The sequence below is a fragment of the Felis catus genome, chromosome C1, assembly GCF_018350175.1.
Source record: "Felis catus isolate Fca126 chromosome C1, F.catus_Fca126_mat1.0, whole genome shotgun sequence".
NCBI lineage: Eukaryota > Metazoa > Chordata > Mammalia > Carnivora > Felidae > Felis > Felis catus.
The window spans coordinates 76,231,751-76,249,145 of NC_058375.1; the positions used below are offsets into that span (position 1 = coordinate 76,231,751).

At 42.0% G+C, this 17,395-nt stretch overlaps 1 protein-coding gene and 1 long non-coding RNA gene across 2 annotated transcripts in view; both read left to right on the plus strand.

The window, feature by feature from the left end:
• The first annotated feature begins 1,846 nt into the window (after positions 1-1,846).
• On the plus strand, positions 1,847-7,142 carry LOC111561957. Its single transcript, XR_002745021.2, has 3 exons — positions 1,847-2,043; positions 2,348-2,802; positions 3,049-7,142. It is a non-coding gene; the product is annotated as an uncharacterized LOC111561957 (long non-coding RNA).
• Positions 7,143-8,717: 1,575 nt separating this feature from the next.
• The window catches only part of LOC123379081, a 125,665-nt gene continuing 116,987 nt past the window's right edge, over positions 8,718-17,395 (plus strand). The window contains exons 1-2 of the mRNA XM_045033605.1: positions 8,718-8,741; positions 8,913-9,459. Of these exons, the coding sequence (XP_044889540.1) occupies positions 8,718-8,741; positions 8,913-9,459 (571 nt within the window). The remainder of the gene's footprint in view (positions 8,742-8,912; positions 9,460-17,395) is intronic.

The following is a 17,395-nucleotide window of genomic DNA, read 5'->3' on the forward strand; positions in this document are numbered from 1 at the left end:
CCCCAAGTAATATATCTACATTTAAGGCAGGAAGAAGGGGTGGAGGGGCAGGCAGTCCCTGAGCATATCTGTCTGTGTTATTGGGGAAGCCAGTATTTTCCTGGAAATTCTTCATCAGACTTCTGCTTATCTCTCTTTGGCCAGAACTGGGTCACGGCCATCCCTAGCTGTCTGTAGTGGGAGATGGCAAGGAAGAAAAGTGTTGGCAAAGATGGTTGAGTCAGTTTTCCAACAAGCTCTGGGGAACAGTTTTGCTATGCTTTGATTTAGAGGAAAGCAGTAGTGGTAAATAACAGTAATAATAACCTCAATTTGTCAGCCATGGACACATCAGAGATTGTGTTAGTTGCCTTGCATTTATTCTAGTACTCAATCCTCACCCAACCACAGATAAGGATGCTGAAGCTCAGAGCGGTTAAGTAATGCCCCTGGGCCCATCACACCCCAGTTCACTCAGCTAAACAGGGACAGAGCAGATCTGTAGTTCATGTCTAGTTCCCTCTGATTCCAAAGCTTGTGACTTTAATCTGTTATGAGTACGGTATACATGATGAATAATTTTTATTTTATTAAAAAAATTTTTTTTTACATTTATTTATTTTTGATAGAGATAGAGCACAAGTGGGGGAGGGGCAGAGAGAGAAGGAGACACAGAATCCAAAGCAGGCTCCAGGCTCTGAGCTGTCAGCACAGAGCCCGATGCGGGGCTCGAATTCACAAACCGTGAGATAATGACCTGAGCTGAAGTCGGCACTTAACCAACCGAGCCACCCAGGCACCCCTACACGATGAATAATTTTTAAAGCAGGGAATCCATAAAAGTTGTTAGACTCTCAAACTTAGGGTTAATCAATTACTTGAACTTGGGAAGTGACTAATGACTCAAATTCAGCCATCTAGGACCATTTAATACTTTTATTAACTTATTCAAATACTTACTGAATAACAAACACAATGCACTCTGCTAGAGACTATGTGTGAGAGAGGCATAAAAGATGGAACACTGAAACACTGATGCCTTACTCATGTGTTCATGTTCTCAGAAAGAGAACACAAGTTGGCAAATGGTAAATACTAGACTGTAAGACACAAGGGGGTGTGGTCGTGTCTTTTTGTTTGCCCCAATGTGCAAAGGCCTAGTATATTCCTATACGAGAGGAACTCTATACATATTTGCTCATTTGAAACGAAGAAAGGAACAGATGGAATATGATTGGACCTTAGACAAAGATTTGCTCCGGTTGAAGGAATTAGGGAAAGCTTTGTGGAAAAAGTGGCGTTCGACCTAGGGCTTGAAAGATGCAAATGATTTGGACGGAAAGAACTACGGATAGTGGAGGTGGTGGAGGAAAAGCAGGCAAGGAAGAAGTATCAGGAGCAAGGCAGAAGAAAGCCACCGGCTGTCTCCAGGGAGCAGCGTGTGCGTCCATGGGGCTGCAGCGTAAGGCGCGTGGACATGGTAGCAGCGGTTGGCGGCAGATGGTACGGATCGTGGAAAGTCTTGACTGCCAGGGTAAAGGGTTATGGGTTTTATTCTGAGGCAAGAGGGAGACGGTAGAGTGACACGAGCAGAGCAGGACTTCGGGGAGATAAATCTGCCAGCAATTTTAAGATGTACTGGAGTGAGGAAAGGCTGGCGTGAGCTGGGGATTGCAGTTGGAAGGGTAGTGTAACACTCCAGACAGGAATAGCCGGGACCCAATGAGCACCTAACCCAGGCTGACAATGGAGTGGAGGCAGTGGGTTTGGAAGCTGTTAATGTGGTGGCGGGGGAGGGGGGGTGGTGGTGGGGGGGTGGGAGGGGGTCGGGGGGTGGGGGTGGGGTGGGGGGGGTGGAGTACCTGCAATTCATTTGATTCAGTAGGGGGCCAGTGAGAGGGGAGTCAAAGAAGGAATCCGAGTTTTTGACTTGAGTGACTAGCGAATAGTGCCGTTAAAAGAAATGAAGCTCGCTGAAGGAAGTCCTCGTAGCGGCTTGTTTGTGAGGGAAAATGCCGTTTGGTTTTGGTCATTTGGAGTTGGAAGGCATTGTTGGATATCCAGGTATGAGTAAAGCTTGGGTGGTAAGAGTTGGCGATTCCCCTTTAGCATGGACATGATGCCTGAAGTCAGAGGATTATTCCAGGAAGAGCACAGACGGGCAGATTCATGCGGGGTCTCAGTGTGTGTTTGTCACTGTGTCTAGGGGACCAGTGTTTAGATAATAATGGGGTTGAGATCACAGAGGATGCTTTTGGAGCCCTTAAGTTTTTAGGGGGTATATGCACGTGTGTGTGTGTGTGTGTGTGTGTGACAAAAAGATACTGTCCTTCAATGAGTTAGTGATTTCCTGTTTTATCTTCTGCAGTTTTTATAGTGGAAGGCAGGGGGCAGCAGAGTCCCACTTTTCAAAGGAGATTCCAGCCACAACTTCAGAAGAAACGTTGCTCCCCACCCCCTCCCGCAACTTGTATCTTTTTTTGTTAACGATACCATATCCCCTTTTTAAAAGTTGGAGAACATAATTTGATTCCAAAGTCTCTGTCTTTGGGTACAGCATTCGGATCTGAAGGCTAACTTTGGGCAAGTGTGCCTCCAAGCTGAATGTATCAACTTCTTTTAAAGAAAAGGAGTTAAGAACTTATTTACTGGTGATGGCCTGATGCTATTTCAGTAGAAGGCTTGGCGTTGGACTGGAATTGCGGATTTTTAGCGTGAGGGCTGACTCTATCCTGGAGACTACCGTTGGTATTTAAAGAAAAGAAATTAGGCCCGCCAGAGCCGCATTCTTGAGATACCTTTACTATTACAGTTATAGTCATGGTGAGTACAGTCCACAGTCCTTGTTGCTGCTATTGTCTGGGTTTCCTCAAGTCAGGTTGACTTGGGATAAGGGTGGGAAATGAAGCCACATTTACAAGGGTAACTCATACTTCTTTGCCTTTTGACCTATCTTCCCACTGCTGTCCCTCCTGGTGCTTTCCAATCTCTGTCATTTTACCTCCCAGCCTCCACCTACTGTCTAGACTGTGAAGCAGGGGCACAGAAGCTTCTCATTTCTGTTCCTAGGGCTCTGCTCTGCTGTCTTCCAGCAGGTGATGTCATCGCTGGTCACAGGACAGTGGGGCCTACTGCTGACCTGCAGCGTGCAGGTCGCTCTGGGCCCCGGGGCTGTGCTCCCAGGCTTGCTTCTCTGTGGTCTGCTTTGTTAACACACACAAGGACCACATCTACCTGTATATTGCTGTGTCTGGCACAGGTGAGCTACGGAAGAGGTACCTGATCATTTTGTTGAATAGGCACCACAACCTTTTCACTTCAATGTCATAATGGGATTTTTAATAAAATTTCTCTTAAAAAAACGGGGTTGTTATCCCCAGTTTTTAAACTTGTACTTCTCTTTCCAGATGTCGGACATTGTCCATGGGAATAAGTACAAAAGGTTTATGGGGTCCCGGGGTAAGATAGGGACAGCGTGCAGCTCAGTGCCAAGTGGCTGTTCGGGGATGAGCCTCCAGCAGGGACTGGCGGGCATTCATGCTTTCAATGTGGTTCCATACCTGGGTCACGTCACACTGTCTTCAGTTCTTTGACTGCGTCGTGCCCCTGAAACCTCCAGGCCCTTGTTCATACTGTTTTCCCCCTTGGCGTGTCCTTCCTCTTTTCTGTTTCATCAGCTTCTTTTTCCTGCCCTACTTTTTCTTTTTCTCCTCATAGAATTCATTTCTTTTTATCAAGTTAGGTAGTTTATCTATTATGTTTGTTGTCTGTTCTCCTATCCTGCTAGGTAGCATATAAGCTCTGTGAGAGCAGGGATCTTTGTTGGTCACTTATAGATCCCCAGCACCCAGAATACTGTTTAGAATATAATAGGAACTCAATAAATAATTCGTTAAGTGAAGAAGTGGGTCCCCGAAGGCTGGACTTCTATGTCATTGCCTCCGTGAAGCCTTCTATGTCTGACTTCTCCCAATCCTGGATAAGATTTGTTTATCTGTCCTCTATTTTCCTGTGGCACTTTGTTTCTATTTGTATTATAGCAATTACCCTACTGTATGATAGTTGCTTTATATTTTGATGACAATAACAAAAAATAATGTAACAGAATTTTAAATTGGAAGTTTTGATGGAGGCGCCAAGATGCAATAAGTACAAAATATCTGAGATATCATCCAAAGATGGACATTTCCATGAGTTTCCTGATTCCGAAAAAAACAAACAAAAACCACCACCACCAAAAACACTTACATTGTGGACATTGAAGGATCAAGAGAGTAGAGACCAGTAAAGGTTTGATGAGGAGAATTTCTTTTGAAAGAGTTGTGCTGGGAGTCCCCCACCCCTACCAGGAGGGGCAGGGAGGGTGCTTCTACCTTCAACTTGAGCCAAGGAAGGGGCTCACAGGGACTACATGGAGATAGTGTGTCTCTGGCAGTGAGGGAAACACGAGTCCTTTTTGAGTCTTGCCTGGAAATGGCAAAAGGCAAAGACAGGTCAGACGGCTGCTCTGATCCTGGGAACAAGGAGGCCCCCCCAGAGTCTGGGTGAATCATGTGAGAGACTGAACCAGCCGGGTCATTTTCAGTCCTCCCCATGATTGCTACCTGAAGGCTCCCCTCCAGGACAGCTGGAGACAAAGAAGGTGGCCAGCCGGAGTAAAATGCATTACCTTTGACAAAGGAAGAAATGTAGTCAAATATTACTAAAAAAAGTCTTTTGCAGAGGAGGCTTTGAACAATTCAGGAAATTGTTGGAAAGCATCATCTTTAAACACCCAAAGCAAAGAATTTTCCAAATGCAAGAAACTGGCCCCAAAGAGAATCTGTCAAAACAAGAACTTCCTGGTCCCTCTTTACCTCTCCTCCATACCGCCTCTGGCAGGGTGAGAAACCTAGTGATTACAGCTGGGAGAGGAGGAATCCTGAGCACTGGGAGGCACATGGTCTGGGAAGAGGCAGAGGATGAGGCCTGTCTTTCTATAAACACTGTCAGTCTTCAGCAACCCCCTCCCAGAGATGATTTACTGACTTACCACTAAACCAGCTTCGTACTTTTAAGGACTGGACATTCTGATTTCTGAATTCAGACTGTTTTTATGCCATAAAGTGATCTGAGTAATCTTTTTATTACCTAGGAATCTTAAAAAAAAATTTCTTTTAATGTTTATTTTTGAGAGAGACAGAGACAGAGTGTGAGTGGGGGAGGGGCAGAGAGAGGGACACACAGAATCTGAAACAGGCTGCAGGCTCTGAGCTGTCAGCACAGAGCCCGTCGCGGGGCTCGAACTTGTGAACCATGAGATCATGACCTGAGCCGAAGTCAGATGTTAAACCGACTGAGAGTCCCTTCTGCATAAATTTTAAAGGACCAGTGTTAGCATGCTTTGTGATTACCTCCTATGAGCCCTGCTTGTTCACAGCATCAGCAACATCATATTAGCTAATGTTTACTGTGTGTCCACTGTGTTTTCTTGGCACTATGCTATTAATGTATTTGTCTCATAGTTCCGCCCAACAACCCTGTGTGGTAGGAGCTCTTATCCTATTTCACATGCAGGACATCTGAAGTTGAAAGACATTCACTAACTTCCCTGAAGTTTACATACTTAGAAGTAGAGTTAGCATTTGAACCCAGGTGATCTGACTATATTCTTTACTAGATTCACATTTCCTCAGGAATAGGACTGTGCTCATGTCTGTATTCCCCACGCACAGCACAGGGTCTGACCTTTAGTGCTCCACAACAGTTTAAACAGATGAGCGGTCCATAAATGTCGTTGGCAATATTTCACAGTAACGCATACAAAATTCAGCAAAATATAATAACTAGGAGCTTAGGCTTTGGAGTCATCGGACATGGTTTTGAATCCTGGTTCTGTCTCTTCATAGCTGTTCGGTCTTCAGGAAAATTACTTAACCTGTCTATGCCCCAGTTTCCTCATAACAGAATGGAATAACAACCCCTCCATCATAGGATTGTGCTGTGCTGCAAACCAAAGAAGATTATAAATATATAAAGCAACTGACAGTGCCTACCACTTAGCACACAGTGAACGTACTTGCCATAGCATGTGGCTCAACAGGATGATGACTTTTACTTATTTGGGTTTAGTGCTCCACTGAATTCTGAATCAGCAGAGGTACAGTTTGATAATGGTAGACAGACCCAACCCTAATCAAGCTGTGAAGTACAATGGAAGCTCTTGACCAAACCGCATGCCATTTGGTGACCGTGGCTGGCTGAACCCTCCTGTCATGTGGCTGCTCTCCAGTGTTCCCATGTGCACCTGCTTCTCTTGTAAGGTGTGTGGTTACAGTGGGTCCCAATGCTTGTTCCTAACTCTGCTTATTTGTAATTATAATCACCTAACTTAATTAAACATTATTTAAATGAATTACGAATGGGAAAAGAGTAGAGCACTTTTACAGTTATCTTCCTGCCTTGCCTTTCCCCTCTAGTTGGAGGGGGGACCTTTGTCTTCATGCTTACTTCTCTTCCTTCTTTTAGGAGAAAGAACTGACTAAACTCATTCATATGAAGACATAAGTGACTGCAGCCCCTCTCAAGATCAATTGCATTTTAATAGGTGTTTAATGCTGTAGCTAAAGGAAGAAAGCTCTAAATGTGGGGGTTGAGTACCAAGGACAGGGTGACTATTTGATCCTGTCCAAAAACATGTCATAAATCCTCCTTGATCCCTACTCTCCATGCTTGGAAGAATGGTGCTATTTCTGTTATAATTGTGCATTATATCTACATTCTCATACCTCTGGACAAGGTAAATATAGGCTAGTTGTCCAATTTGTACTTATCTGATTTCACTAAGAGTGGTACACTATGCGTTATAATTAAATTTGGGAACAGAACCTATGCTCACAGAATAGGCTCCCAAATTTTATTCTTTTGAGGTAAACCCCAGGTCCAGTGCTACTCACAACACTTAGGTCTGTCTTGTGAGTCCCCCTATGGTGAAATGTGTCTTTATTTGTCTTTGTGCACTGCTTTGGTAAATGCTCATGGAACAAACAACTGGATTCTCACTAAATATATGTCTATTTTAGGGGCATCTGGGTGGCTCAGTCAGTTAAGTGGTCAACTTCAGCTCAGGTCATGATCTCACGGTTTGTGAGTTCGAGCTCTGAGCTGTCAGCACAGAGCCTGGAGCCTGCTTCAGATTCTATGTCTCCCTCTCTCTCTGTCCCTCCCCTGCTTGTGTGCTCTCTCTCTCTCTCTCAAAAATAAATAAATAAACATTAAAAAATATATGTCTATTCCCTTTAATGCAGAATGAAGAATTTGATACAATTGGAGGGGCACCTGGTTGGCTCAGTTAAGTGTCCGACTCTTGATTTCAGTTCACAGTTCCTGGGATTGAGCCTTGCATCGGGCTTTGTGCTGACAGAGCAGAGACTGCTTGGGATTCTTTCTCCCTCCCTCTCTCTCTATGCCCCTTGGATGCTCTCTTTCTCTCTCTCTCTCTCTCTCTCAAAATAAGTAGATAAACATTAAAAAAAAACAAACATGATACAACTGAAATCATACACTTGTAAAGGATTTAGGGAAATTGTAGTTTAAAAACCTCATTTTATCCATGAGGAAATTAAGACAAAGAGAGCTGAACTGACTTGTAAAAGTCAGTAAAAAAGTAAAACTTTTTTAGTAACTTTCAAATATGCAATATAGTATTATCAACTATAGTTACCGTGCTTAAATCACATTCTCATGACTTATTTACTTTATAACTAGAAGCTTGTAATTTTTCACCCCCTTATATATTTTGCCTACCCACCGCCCCGCCCATCTCTGTCAACCACGAATCTGCTGTCTGTACTTGTGAGCTTGTTTTATTTATTTATTTACTTATTTATTTTTTGGTTTTAGATTCCACAGTAAGTGAAATCATACAGTATTTGTCTTTGTTTGAGTTATTTCACTTAGCATAATGCCCTCAAGGTCCATCCATCTTGTCCCAAATAGAAGAATTACCTTCTTTTTTCATGGCTGGATAATATGCCATTGTATATATTTATTTCACATTTTTTCACTTATCCATTGATGGACCCTTAGGTTGTTTCCATGTCTTGGCTATTGTAAATAATGCTGCAATGAACATGGGGTGCAGATATCTTTCAAGTTAGTGATTTCATTTCCTTTGGATAAATATTCAGAAGTGGAATTGCTGGGTCATGGTAGTTCTACTTTTAATTTTTTGAGGAACTTCCATATTGTTTTTTATAGTGGCTCCACCAATTTACATTCCCACCAACAGTGCCCAAAGTTCCCCTTCGCCACATCCTTGCCAACATTTGATATTTCTTGTCTTTTTGATAATAGCCATTCTAACAAGTGTGGAGTGATATTATCATTTTGATTTGCATATCCCTGATTAATGATGTTGAGTACTTTTTCGTGTACCTGTCAGCCCTCTGTATATCTTCTTTGGAAAAATGTCTATTCAAATCTTCTGACCATTTAAAAAAATTGGATTGTTCGGGGGTTTTTGCTATTGAATTCTATGCATTTTGAAATATATCTTGGATATTAACCTTTTATCAGAATTTTTTTTTTGCTGATAAATCATATTTTATATGATTAGCAAATATTTTTCTCTTGGTAGGTTGCCTTATTTTGTTGATGGTTTGTTTCCTTTGCTTGGCAGAAGCTTTTTGGTTTGATGTAGTCCCTCGTTCTTATTTTTGCTTTTGTTAATTTTGCTTTTGGTTTAAAGCCAAAAAATCATGGCCCAGAATGATGTCAAAGAGGTTACCTATTTTTCTTCTAAGTTTTATGGGTTTGGGCTTTATGTTCAAGTCTTTAATCCATTTTGAGTTAATTTTCGTGTATGGTATATGATAGTAGTTTATTTCATTCTTTAAAAAAAAATTTTTTTTTTTTTTACTGGCAAAAAACTTTATTGTTTCCACCTGGCCCAGGCCTGGGCGAGGGCTCCCCGGTGGTCAAAAACCTGCCTAGGGGCCGCAGGGAGAGCCTCAGCCAGAGGCCCTGACACCAGGGCCGGGGTGCCGGAGGGGCCCCTCAAAGCCTGCCGGGCTCCGGAGGCTCCTCGTGGTGCCGGAGGCTGGGCGCTTGGCAGCAGTGCCCGCCCAGCCCGGCCCGGGGCCGCCGGCCTCCCAGGTGAGTCAGGTGGTCTCCATCTTCTGGATGAGCTTCACCTGCTGACCCCGCGGCCGTTCTGCAGGAGGCCCCGGAGATGGGCGCCTGCGCGGTCGGAACCGGGCGCGCAGATAAAGGGCCGGGTTCAGGGTCCGCTCCAGGTCCCTGGTGGTTTGCGTGGCGTCCAGGGCTTCCCCCCGCTCTTCTTGGGACGGCTTGTGCCTCTGCTCGTCCCGGAAGAGGCCGGCCGCCGCCGTGGCTCTGCCTGTTCAGGAGAGGCCTTCTGGCTTCACCTCCACCGGCTCTCGAGAAGCGGGCCGCGCTCCGGAGCCACCTCCTGGCGGCGGAAAGAGGAGCGGGAGAGAGGTGGGTGCGCGAGCCCGCGGGTGCGTGTTGACCAGGCGGTGGGCGGCTGGGCGGCGGCCCCTCGAGGGGAGGCTTTCCGACCGGCCCCGGGGCTCGTGCTTGATCCGCTGTGAGGAGCCGAGCGCAAAACACGGGGTCTGCCGGTCCGGGAGGCATAGGGGGCCCACGATGGTTCCCAAGGTTGGGACTGGAGTGGGGGTTGCGGGGTGGTGGGAGGCTGGAAGACGGGGTCCCCGGGACTGCTGTGCCCAAGCACTGTGGAAGCAAGAGACAGATGCACGGGACCTCCATCCAGGTGTACTGCTGAAAATATTTAGTCTTTAACATTGTGGATGACGTAAGCTACAGGTGTTTTGTAGAAGCCTTTTATGGAGTGAGGCATTTCTCTTATGTTTCTGGTTTGCCGAGGGGTTTTATGGTGAATGGATGTTGATTTTTATCGGATTTTTTTTCTGTTGCTCTTGAGATAATCGTAACAATTTCTTCTTCAGTCTTTTGATATGAATTACATTGATGTTTTCAAATGTTTAGGTAGTCGTGAATTCCTGGGATACACTCAACTTGGTCATGCTATTTAATTCTTACAAATGAACTGCTGCATTTAATTAGCTAATGTTTAGTGAAGATCTTTGTGTCTATGTTCATGAAAGATAATGGTTTGTTGTAATGTCTTTGGTTATCAAGGTTATGTGTAGCTTAAAAATGAGACTGGAAATGCTCATTTCTCTTCTATTTTTTGGAAGAGTTTGTAGAATAGATATTTTTGATACTGTTTGTTTCTTAAAAGTCTGAGAAATTTTGCCAGTAAAGCCATCTGGGCCTATGGTTTTCTTTGTGGGAAATTTTAACTGCAAATTTATTTTTCTTTGGTAGATGTAGGAAAATTCAAATTATCTCTTTTTGAGTAAGCTTTCGTAGTTTGTGTCTTTTTTTTTTTTTTCCAACGTTTATTTATTTTTGGGACAGAGAGAGACAGAGTATGAACGGGGGAGGGGCAGAGAGAGAGGGAGACACAGAATCGGAAACAGGCTCCAGGCTCCGAGCCATCAGCCCAGAGCCTGACGCGGGGCTCGAACTCACGGACCGGGAGATCATGACCTGGCTGAAGTCGGATGCTTAACTGACTGCGCCACCCAGGCGCCCCAGTTTGTGTCTTTTAAGGACTCTATTTCATCTTTTTTTGTTAAGTGGCCATAAGAATGTTGGTAATATTTACTTATTATCCTATGACTGTATGATCTGTAGTGATGTCTCTTTTGTTTCTGACATTGGTAATTGGGATCTTCTCTTTTTTTTTCTGAATCAGTCTGGCTGGAGTGTTATCAATTTTATTGATCTTTCCAAAAAACTAGCTTTTTGACTCATTTTTCTTATTTTCTGTTTTCACATTTATTGATTTTTTTTTTTTGCTCTTGTGCTTTTGGGTTTAACTTGTACTTTTTGTTTCTTAAGATGGAAACTTAGATCATTGATTTGAGACCCATTTTTTCCCCTTAATAAAAGCATTTAATGCCATACCTTTTAATGCATTGTTGTAACTGCATTGTACAAATTTAGCTTATGTTGTGTTTTTATTTTCATTTAATTGAAAATGTTTTCTAATTATTGATTTGACTTTTTCTTTGACCAGGGGGTTATTTGGAAGTGCATTATTTAATTTCCAATATGTAGGGGAAGTTTTTGGATATATTTCTGGTTTTGAGTTCTAATTTAATTCTGACACTGTCAGTGAACATACTTTGTCATTCCAATTATTTTAAATTTGGGGGATGTGATTTATAGCCTCATTTATTTCTTGGTGAATGATCTATGTTCACTTAAAAGAATGTGTATTCTACTGCTGTTGGATATTAATTATGTCAAGTTGGTTAATAGTGTTATTCATGTCTCATGTATCCTTATTGGGTTTCTTTTTTTGTCCTTTAAATTACTATTGAGTCAGTAGTACTGAAGTCACCCTCAATAATTGTGGCTGTATCTGTCCTTTCACCTTTATCAGTTTTGGGTTATATGTTTTAAAGCTTACATGTTAGGTATGTAAACATTTAGGACTGTTTTTTTCTTAGTAAATTGACCCTTTATCATGCAATGTCCTTGTTTATTTCTTGTAATATATCATGTGCACTCTACCCTATCTGGTCTTAGTATAGTCCCTGCATCTGCAGCCTTCTTTGAATCATTGTTTTACAAGACATATATGGTTTCATCTGATACTTTTAATCTGCATTTTTAGGTTTAAAGGGAGTCCTTGTAGACTGATGCAGTTAGGTTTTGCCTTTTTAAGTTTATTATTATGTTTTTTAAGTTTATTTGGGGGGCGGGACAGAGAGAAAGGGAGAGAGGGAATCCCAAGCAGGCTCTGTGGTGTCAGTGTGGAGCTCAATGTGGGAGGTTAGTCCCACAAACAATGAGATCATGACCTGAGTTGAAACCAAGAGTTGGATGCTTAACCTATTAAGCCACCCAGGTGCCCCAGGTTTTGCTTTTTTATACTATTTGATTATCTCTGTTTTTTAAATGGTGTATTTACCTAATAATTGGTTAGAATTATACATACCATTTTGCTGGTGGAATTTTTTTTTTAATGTTTGTTTATTTTTGAGAGAAAGAGTGCGAGCTGGGGAGGAGCAGAGAAAGAGGGAGACACAGGATCCAAAGCAGACTCCAGGCTCTGAGCTGTCAGCACAGAGCCTGATGCAGGGCTCAAACCCACGAACTGTGGGATGATGACCTGAACTGAAGTCAGACACTTAGCTGACTGAGCCACCCAGGTGCCCCTGCTGGTGGATTTTTTTTTTGTCCTATTATCTTTGCTGTCTGCCTTTGCATTGAGTTTTATAAAAAAAATTCCACTTTGTCCCCATCATTAGACTTACTACTTCTGCTTTTAAAGACTTCTTAGTAGCTGTCCAGGTGTTTACACTGCACACATTTAAGTAATTATAGTCTACCTTCAATAATATTCTGCTTCACCTATTGCATGAGAAACTTACAATAACATACTCCTAATCTGTCCCTCTTTCCTTCAATCTTGTGTGTCTTCTCCTATATTTTACTTTTATGTATATTGTGATTAACCTTCAATTCATTGGTACTATTTTAACTTTAGACAGTTATCTTTTAGAGCCATTAAAATGAGAAAAATATATTTTACATTTATCTTTATTTTAATCATTTCTGGAGATGTAATTTCATTGTATAGGTTCAAGTCTGATCTCTTATTCCTTAATACTAAAGAAGTTGTTAAAAACATTTTTTATATTGTGTGTCTGCTGGTAATAAATTCTCTCAGCTTTTGTTAGAAATATGTTTTCACTGGGTAGAGGGTGTTTTGTCTTGTTTTTTTTTTTTTCCCCCCCCTTTTTAGTATTTTAAGGATGACATTCTATTGTCTTCTGGATTGTATAGTTTATGACAAACAGTCTGCTGTAATTCATGTCTTTTTTTCCTTAGTATGTTTTGTGTGTTTTTTCTCCAGCTTTCCCTTGCCATCTAATTTTTTTTTTTTTTTTAGCAATTTGAACATAATGTGCTTAGAATTGTGTACCTGTGTTTGTGTGTATAAGTGTATATGCCTGTGTCATAGCCTGCGTCACTGAAGGAAGCTTTTTCTGGCCTTCTGTCCTGACCTTAACATGTTGTATGCACACGATAGATGACAGAGGAGAAGAGGGGTATGAACTCCCTTTGTTTCTGCAGAGATCAGTAATTCTACACTCTGATACTCAGTCTAACAATTTGTTGAAAATTTTACTTGACTTATTACATTCTTGTATGGTGCCTTGGTTCTCTCCTATGCTTTGCCACAAGTGAGTCAGCATTTGTATTTTATCTCCTTATTTCCTTAAATTTCGGGCTACTTGGTTGCCATGTGATTTTAGCTCTGGTATGTTCAAGAAAAGTTAGGATTTTAGACTTTATCTGGATTTTTCTTTTTTTTTTTTTTTCAGAATATTGAATCTATTTTCTCTTTCTTTTATTTAGTTTTAATTTTATTTTTTAAATTTACATCCAAATTAGCATATAGTACAACAATGATTTCAGGAGTAGATTCCTTAATGCCCCTTCCCATTTAGCCCATTCCCCCCCACGACCCCTCCAGTAACGCTCTGTTTGTTCTCCATATTTAAGAGTCTTTTATGTTTTGCCTCCCTGTTTTTATATTAGTTTTGCTTCCCTTCCCTTATGTTCATCAGTTTTGTCTCTTAAAGTCCTCATATGAGTGAAGTCATATGATATTTGTCTTTCTCTGACTGACCAATTTCACTTAGCACAATACCATCCACGTAGTTGTAAATGGCAAGATGTCATTTTTTTTTTGATTGCCGAGTAATACTCCATTGTATATATATACCACATCTTCTTTATCCATTCATCCATCGATGGACATTTGGGCTCTTTCTGTACTTTGGCTATTGTTGATAGCACTGCTATAAACATTGGGGCGCGTATATCCCTTCGAAACAGCACACCTGTATCCCTTGGATAAATATCTAGTTGCTGGGTCATAGGGTTGTTCTATTTTTAATTTTTTGAGGAACCACCACACTGTTTTCCAGAGTGGCTGCACCAGCTTGAATTCCCACGAATTTTTCTTTTCAGGTAGTTGTAATGCTCTTTCCATCTTTCTATATAAATGGAAGTGGAATCCCTTCATTTGCATTTTTTAAATTCTTTTTAAAGGTTATTTATTTATTTAGAGAGCGTGCACATGAGCGAGGGAGGTGCAGAGAGAGAGAGAGAGGGTAAGAGAGTCCCAGGCAGGCTCCATACTGTCAGCATGGAGCCCGATGCAAGGCTTGAACTCCTGAACTATAATTTCATGACCTGACCTGTAAGGCCAGTGGCTCTGGATAATGTGGTACATGAATCCAATGGTTATATGCTTTCTCTCTCTCTCTCTCTCTCTCTCTCTCTCTCTCTCTCTCTCTCTCTCTCTCTCTCTTTTTAAGAGCTTACACTTTATAATTAAGAAAAAGTAGTGGTGAGGTAACATGAGCTATTTGTCTCCTGAACTCAACACGGAAGCTGTGATAGAGCATGAAGAGAATTGTTGGATCTGAGAGAACAACATAAAACAGTGAGAAATCACTGGGGAGAGAGAATGTGGTTTAGCCCCTTTATAAGAAGGCAGTGGTGGCTCAGGGCAGAGGGGGGCTCTGTGGCAAGGACAGGGAATAGGCAGAGGACAACTTTTCAATTGTGCCATTTTTAATTTGTCTCCATGGCCCTGAGTAGGTCATGACCTTCCCTGTCATCAAAAGAAAATGGCATTGCTTGGGGCACTTGGGTGGCTTAGTTGGTTAAGTGTCTGACTTTGGCTTAGATCATGATCTCATGGTTTGTGAGTTCCAGCTGACAGTTCCTGTGTTCAAGCCCCACACTGGGCTCTCTGCTGTCAGCACAGCACACTTCTGATCTTCTATCCCTCTCTGTCTCTGCCCCTTCCCTGTGCTCGTGTGTGTGCCCGTGTTCTCTCTCTCTCTCTCTCTCAAAAATAAACATTAAAAAAAAAAATTGCATCACCAGATCAGCTCCTGGTAGAGTAGGGAAGTAACATGAGAGTTGTATTTGAGGCAGGCAGGCGATGGGAGCAGATAACAAACACCAGGAGTCTCTGTTGCTCCACACCCACCCAAACTACCAGGTCTAGATAATCCAAAAGACCAGGGTGGGGGTTCCTGTGAGGCATGCTTATCTGCTACGACAAACACCAACGGGAAGTGGCCAAACCTAGATTTTAATGCCAGACACTGTCCAGTGGAAGACACTTTTCCCATCCTTGTTCTCACTAGAAGGGGAATGAGTTGGGGCTTGGGATTTAGCTCCTCTCTTGAAGGTGCACAGTGTCAACCAGTGAGTTGGCTCCAGGGGAACATGAACTGCTTGAAGAAAATACTCAAGGAGTGAAACTACGATGACAGAAAAAAAAATAAACCTCTGCCACATAAAGTGGAATTAATGAAACCCACAGGATAAGAGTTTAAAATAAGCATAACAAATACTCTCAAATAGATATGGAGTGTAGCCAAGCTACATAGCTGTAACAAGTTGAGGAAAACAAAGTGCAAATACTGGGTGCGAAATTACAATTGTCAAAAAGAGGAATTCAGTAAATTGATTGACTAGCATAATGGATAGCCAAAGAATGAATTAATGAATTAGAAGATTAGGACAAAGAAGTCTTGAGGTAAGCATTAAGAAAGAGGGGGTGCCTGGGTGGCTCAGTTGGTCAAGCGTCTGACTTCGGCTCAGGTCATGATATCGTAGTTCATGAGTTTGAGCCCCACATCATGCTCTCTTCTGTCAGCCCAGAGCCTGTTTCTGACCCTCTGTCTCCCTCTCTCTCTCTTTGCCCTTCCCCCACTTGCACGTTCTCTGTCTGAAAAATAAAATATACTTTCTATCTTTTTTAAAGTTTAACATAGATGTTAAGAAATATGGAGGACTGATATACAAATCTCTATATTAGTGTATCAGGGTTTTCACAGGAAAGAGAAGACACAATTTGTTTTGAGAGTGTGTGAGCGGGGACGGGACAGAAGGAGAAGGAGAAGGAGAGGGAGAGGGAAAATCCCAAGCAGGCTCCAAGCTTGGAGAGCCCAAGCGTGTAGAGCCCGAGGTGGGCTCGATCCCATTAACTGGGAGATCATGACCTGAGCTGAAACGAAGAGTCTGTTGCTCAACCGACTGAGCCACCCAGGAATCCTTAAAACCTTTTATTTTTAAAACCTTTGCAATTTTTATGTCTCATGCCCTCTTTATTTCAGCTCTGTATTCTTTTTATTCTGTTCTGTACAATGTTCAAGAGAGCCTAAGATACATTATTTTTTCTTCAAGAGAATAGCATTTCCACTAACATACAGCAAAATCTTTTCTATTTTATACCTTATTTTGCAGTTAAAAATATTTTTCTTGGGGCACCTGGGTGGCTGTCAGTTAAGCCTCCAACTTTGGTTCAGGCCATCATCTTGTAGTTCATGAGCTTTAGCCCCACGTTGGGCTCTGTGCTGACAGCTCAGAGCCTGGAGACTGCTTCAGATTCTGTGTCTCCCTCTCTGTCTGTCCCTCTCCCTGCTTACACTCTCTGTCTGTGTCAAAAATAAATACTAAAACATTTTTTCCTATTTGGATGCATTCTGGTCTTGGGATTAAAAGTAATAAAACAGGGGTGCCTAGGTGCCTCAGTCGGTTAAGGGTCCGACTTCGGCTCAGGTCATGATCTCGCAGTTTGTTGGTTTGAGCCCCATGTCAGGCTCTGTGCTGACAGCTCAGAGCCTGGAGCCTGCTTCGGGTTCTGTGTCTCCCTCTCTCTCTTCCCCTCCCCCACTCATGCTCTGTCTCTCTCTCTCTCTCTGTCTCTCAAAAAATATTAAAAAAAAAATTAAAAAATAATAAAACAAAAAAGTTAGGAATATTTAATTTTAGAGTTTTAACTTGGGAAAATTTAGCTGTGACAACAAATTTATTTGTTAACATTCTGGTGAAAAATCTAAGACTCATAAGTTTTGTTCATTCTGATTTGTTAATAGAGAAGATTGAACACATCAAAATCTTTTGCTTAATATATTGATTTTGTTATTTGTGTCTTAACGATTTAAAGTACCTTAAATAATGTAAATATTAATTGAAATGAGAAAAAGAATGTGAAACTGGAGCCAACCATCTACGTTTAATAAAATCTTCATAAGAAATAAAGACTTTAAGAATCCAATGGGAACTCTGAAGAAAAGAAACCAATGTTTCAGCAGCTGTCAAAGAACCTTTGGTACTTATAAGTAGGAGTCCCTTCAAAATGGTCATCTTGGAAATGAAGACACCTGTTCTAATGGTACCTTTATGTTATTTATTTTTTTAATAGTAGGCTCTATGCCCCATGCAGGGCTTGAACTCACGACCCTGAGATTAAGACCTGAGATGAAGAGTTAGACATTCC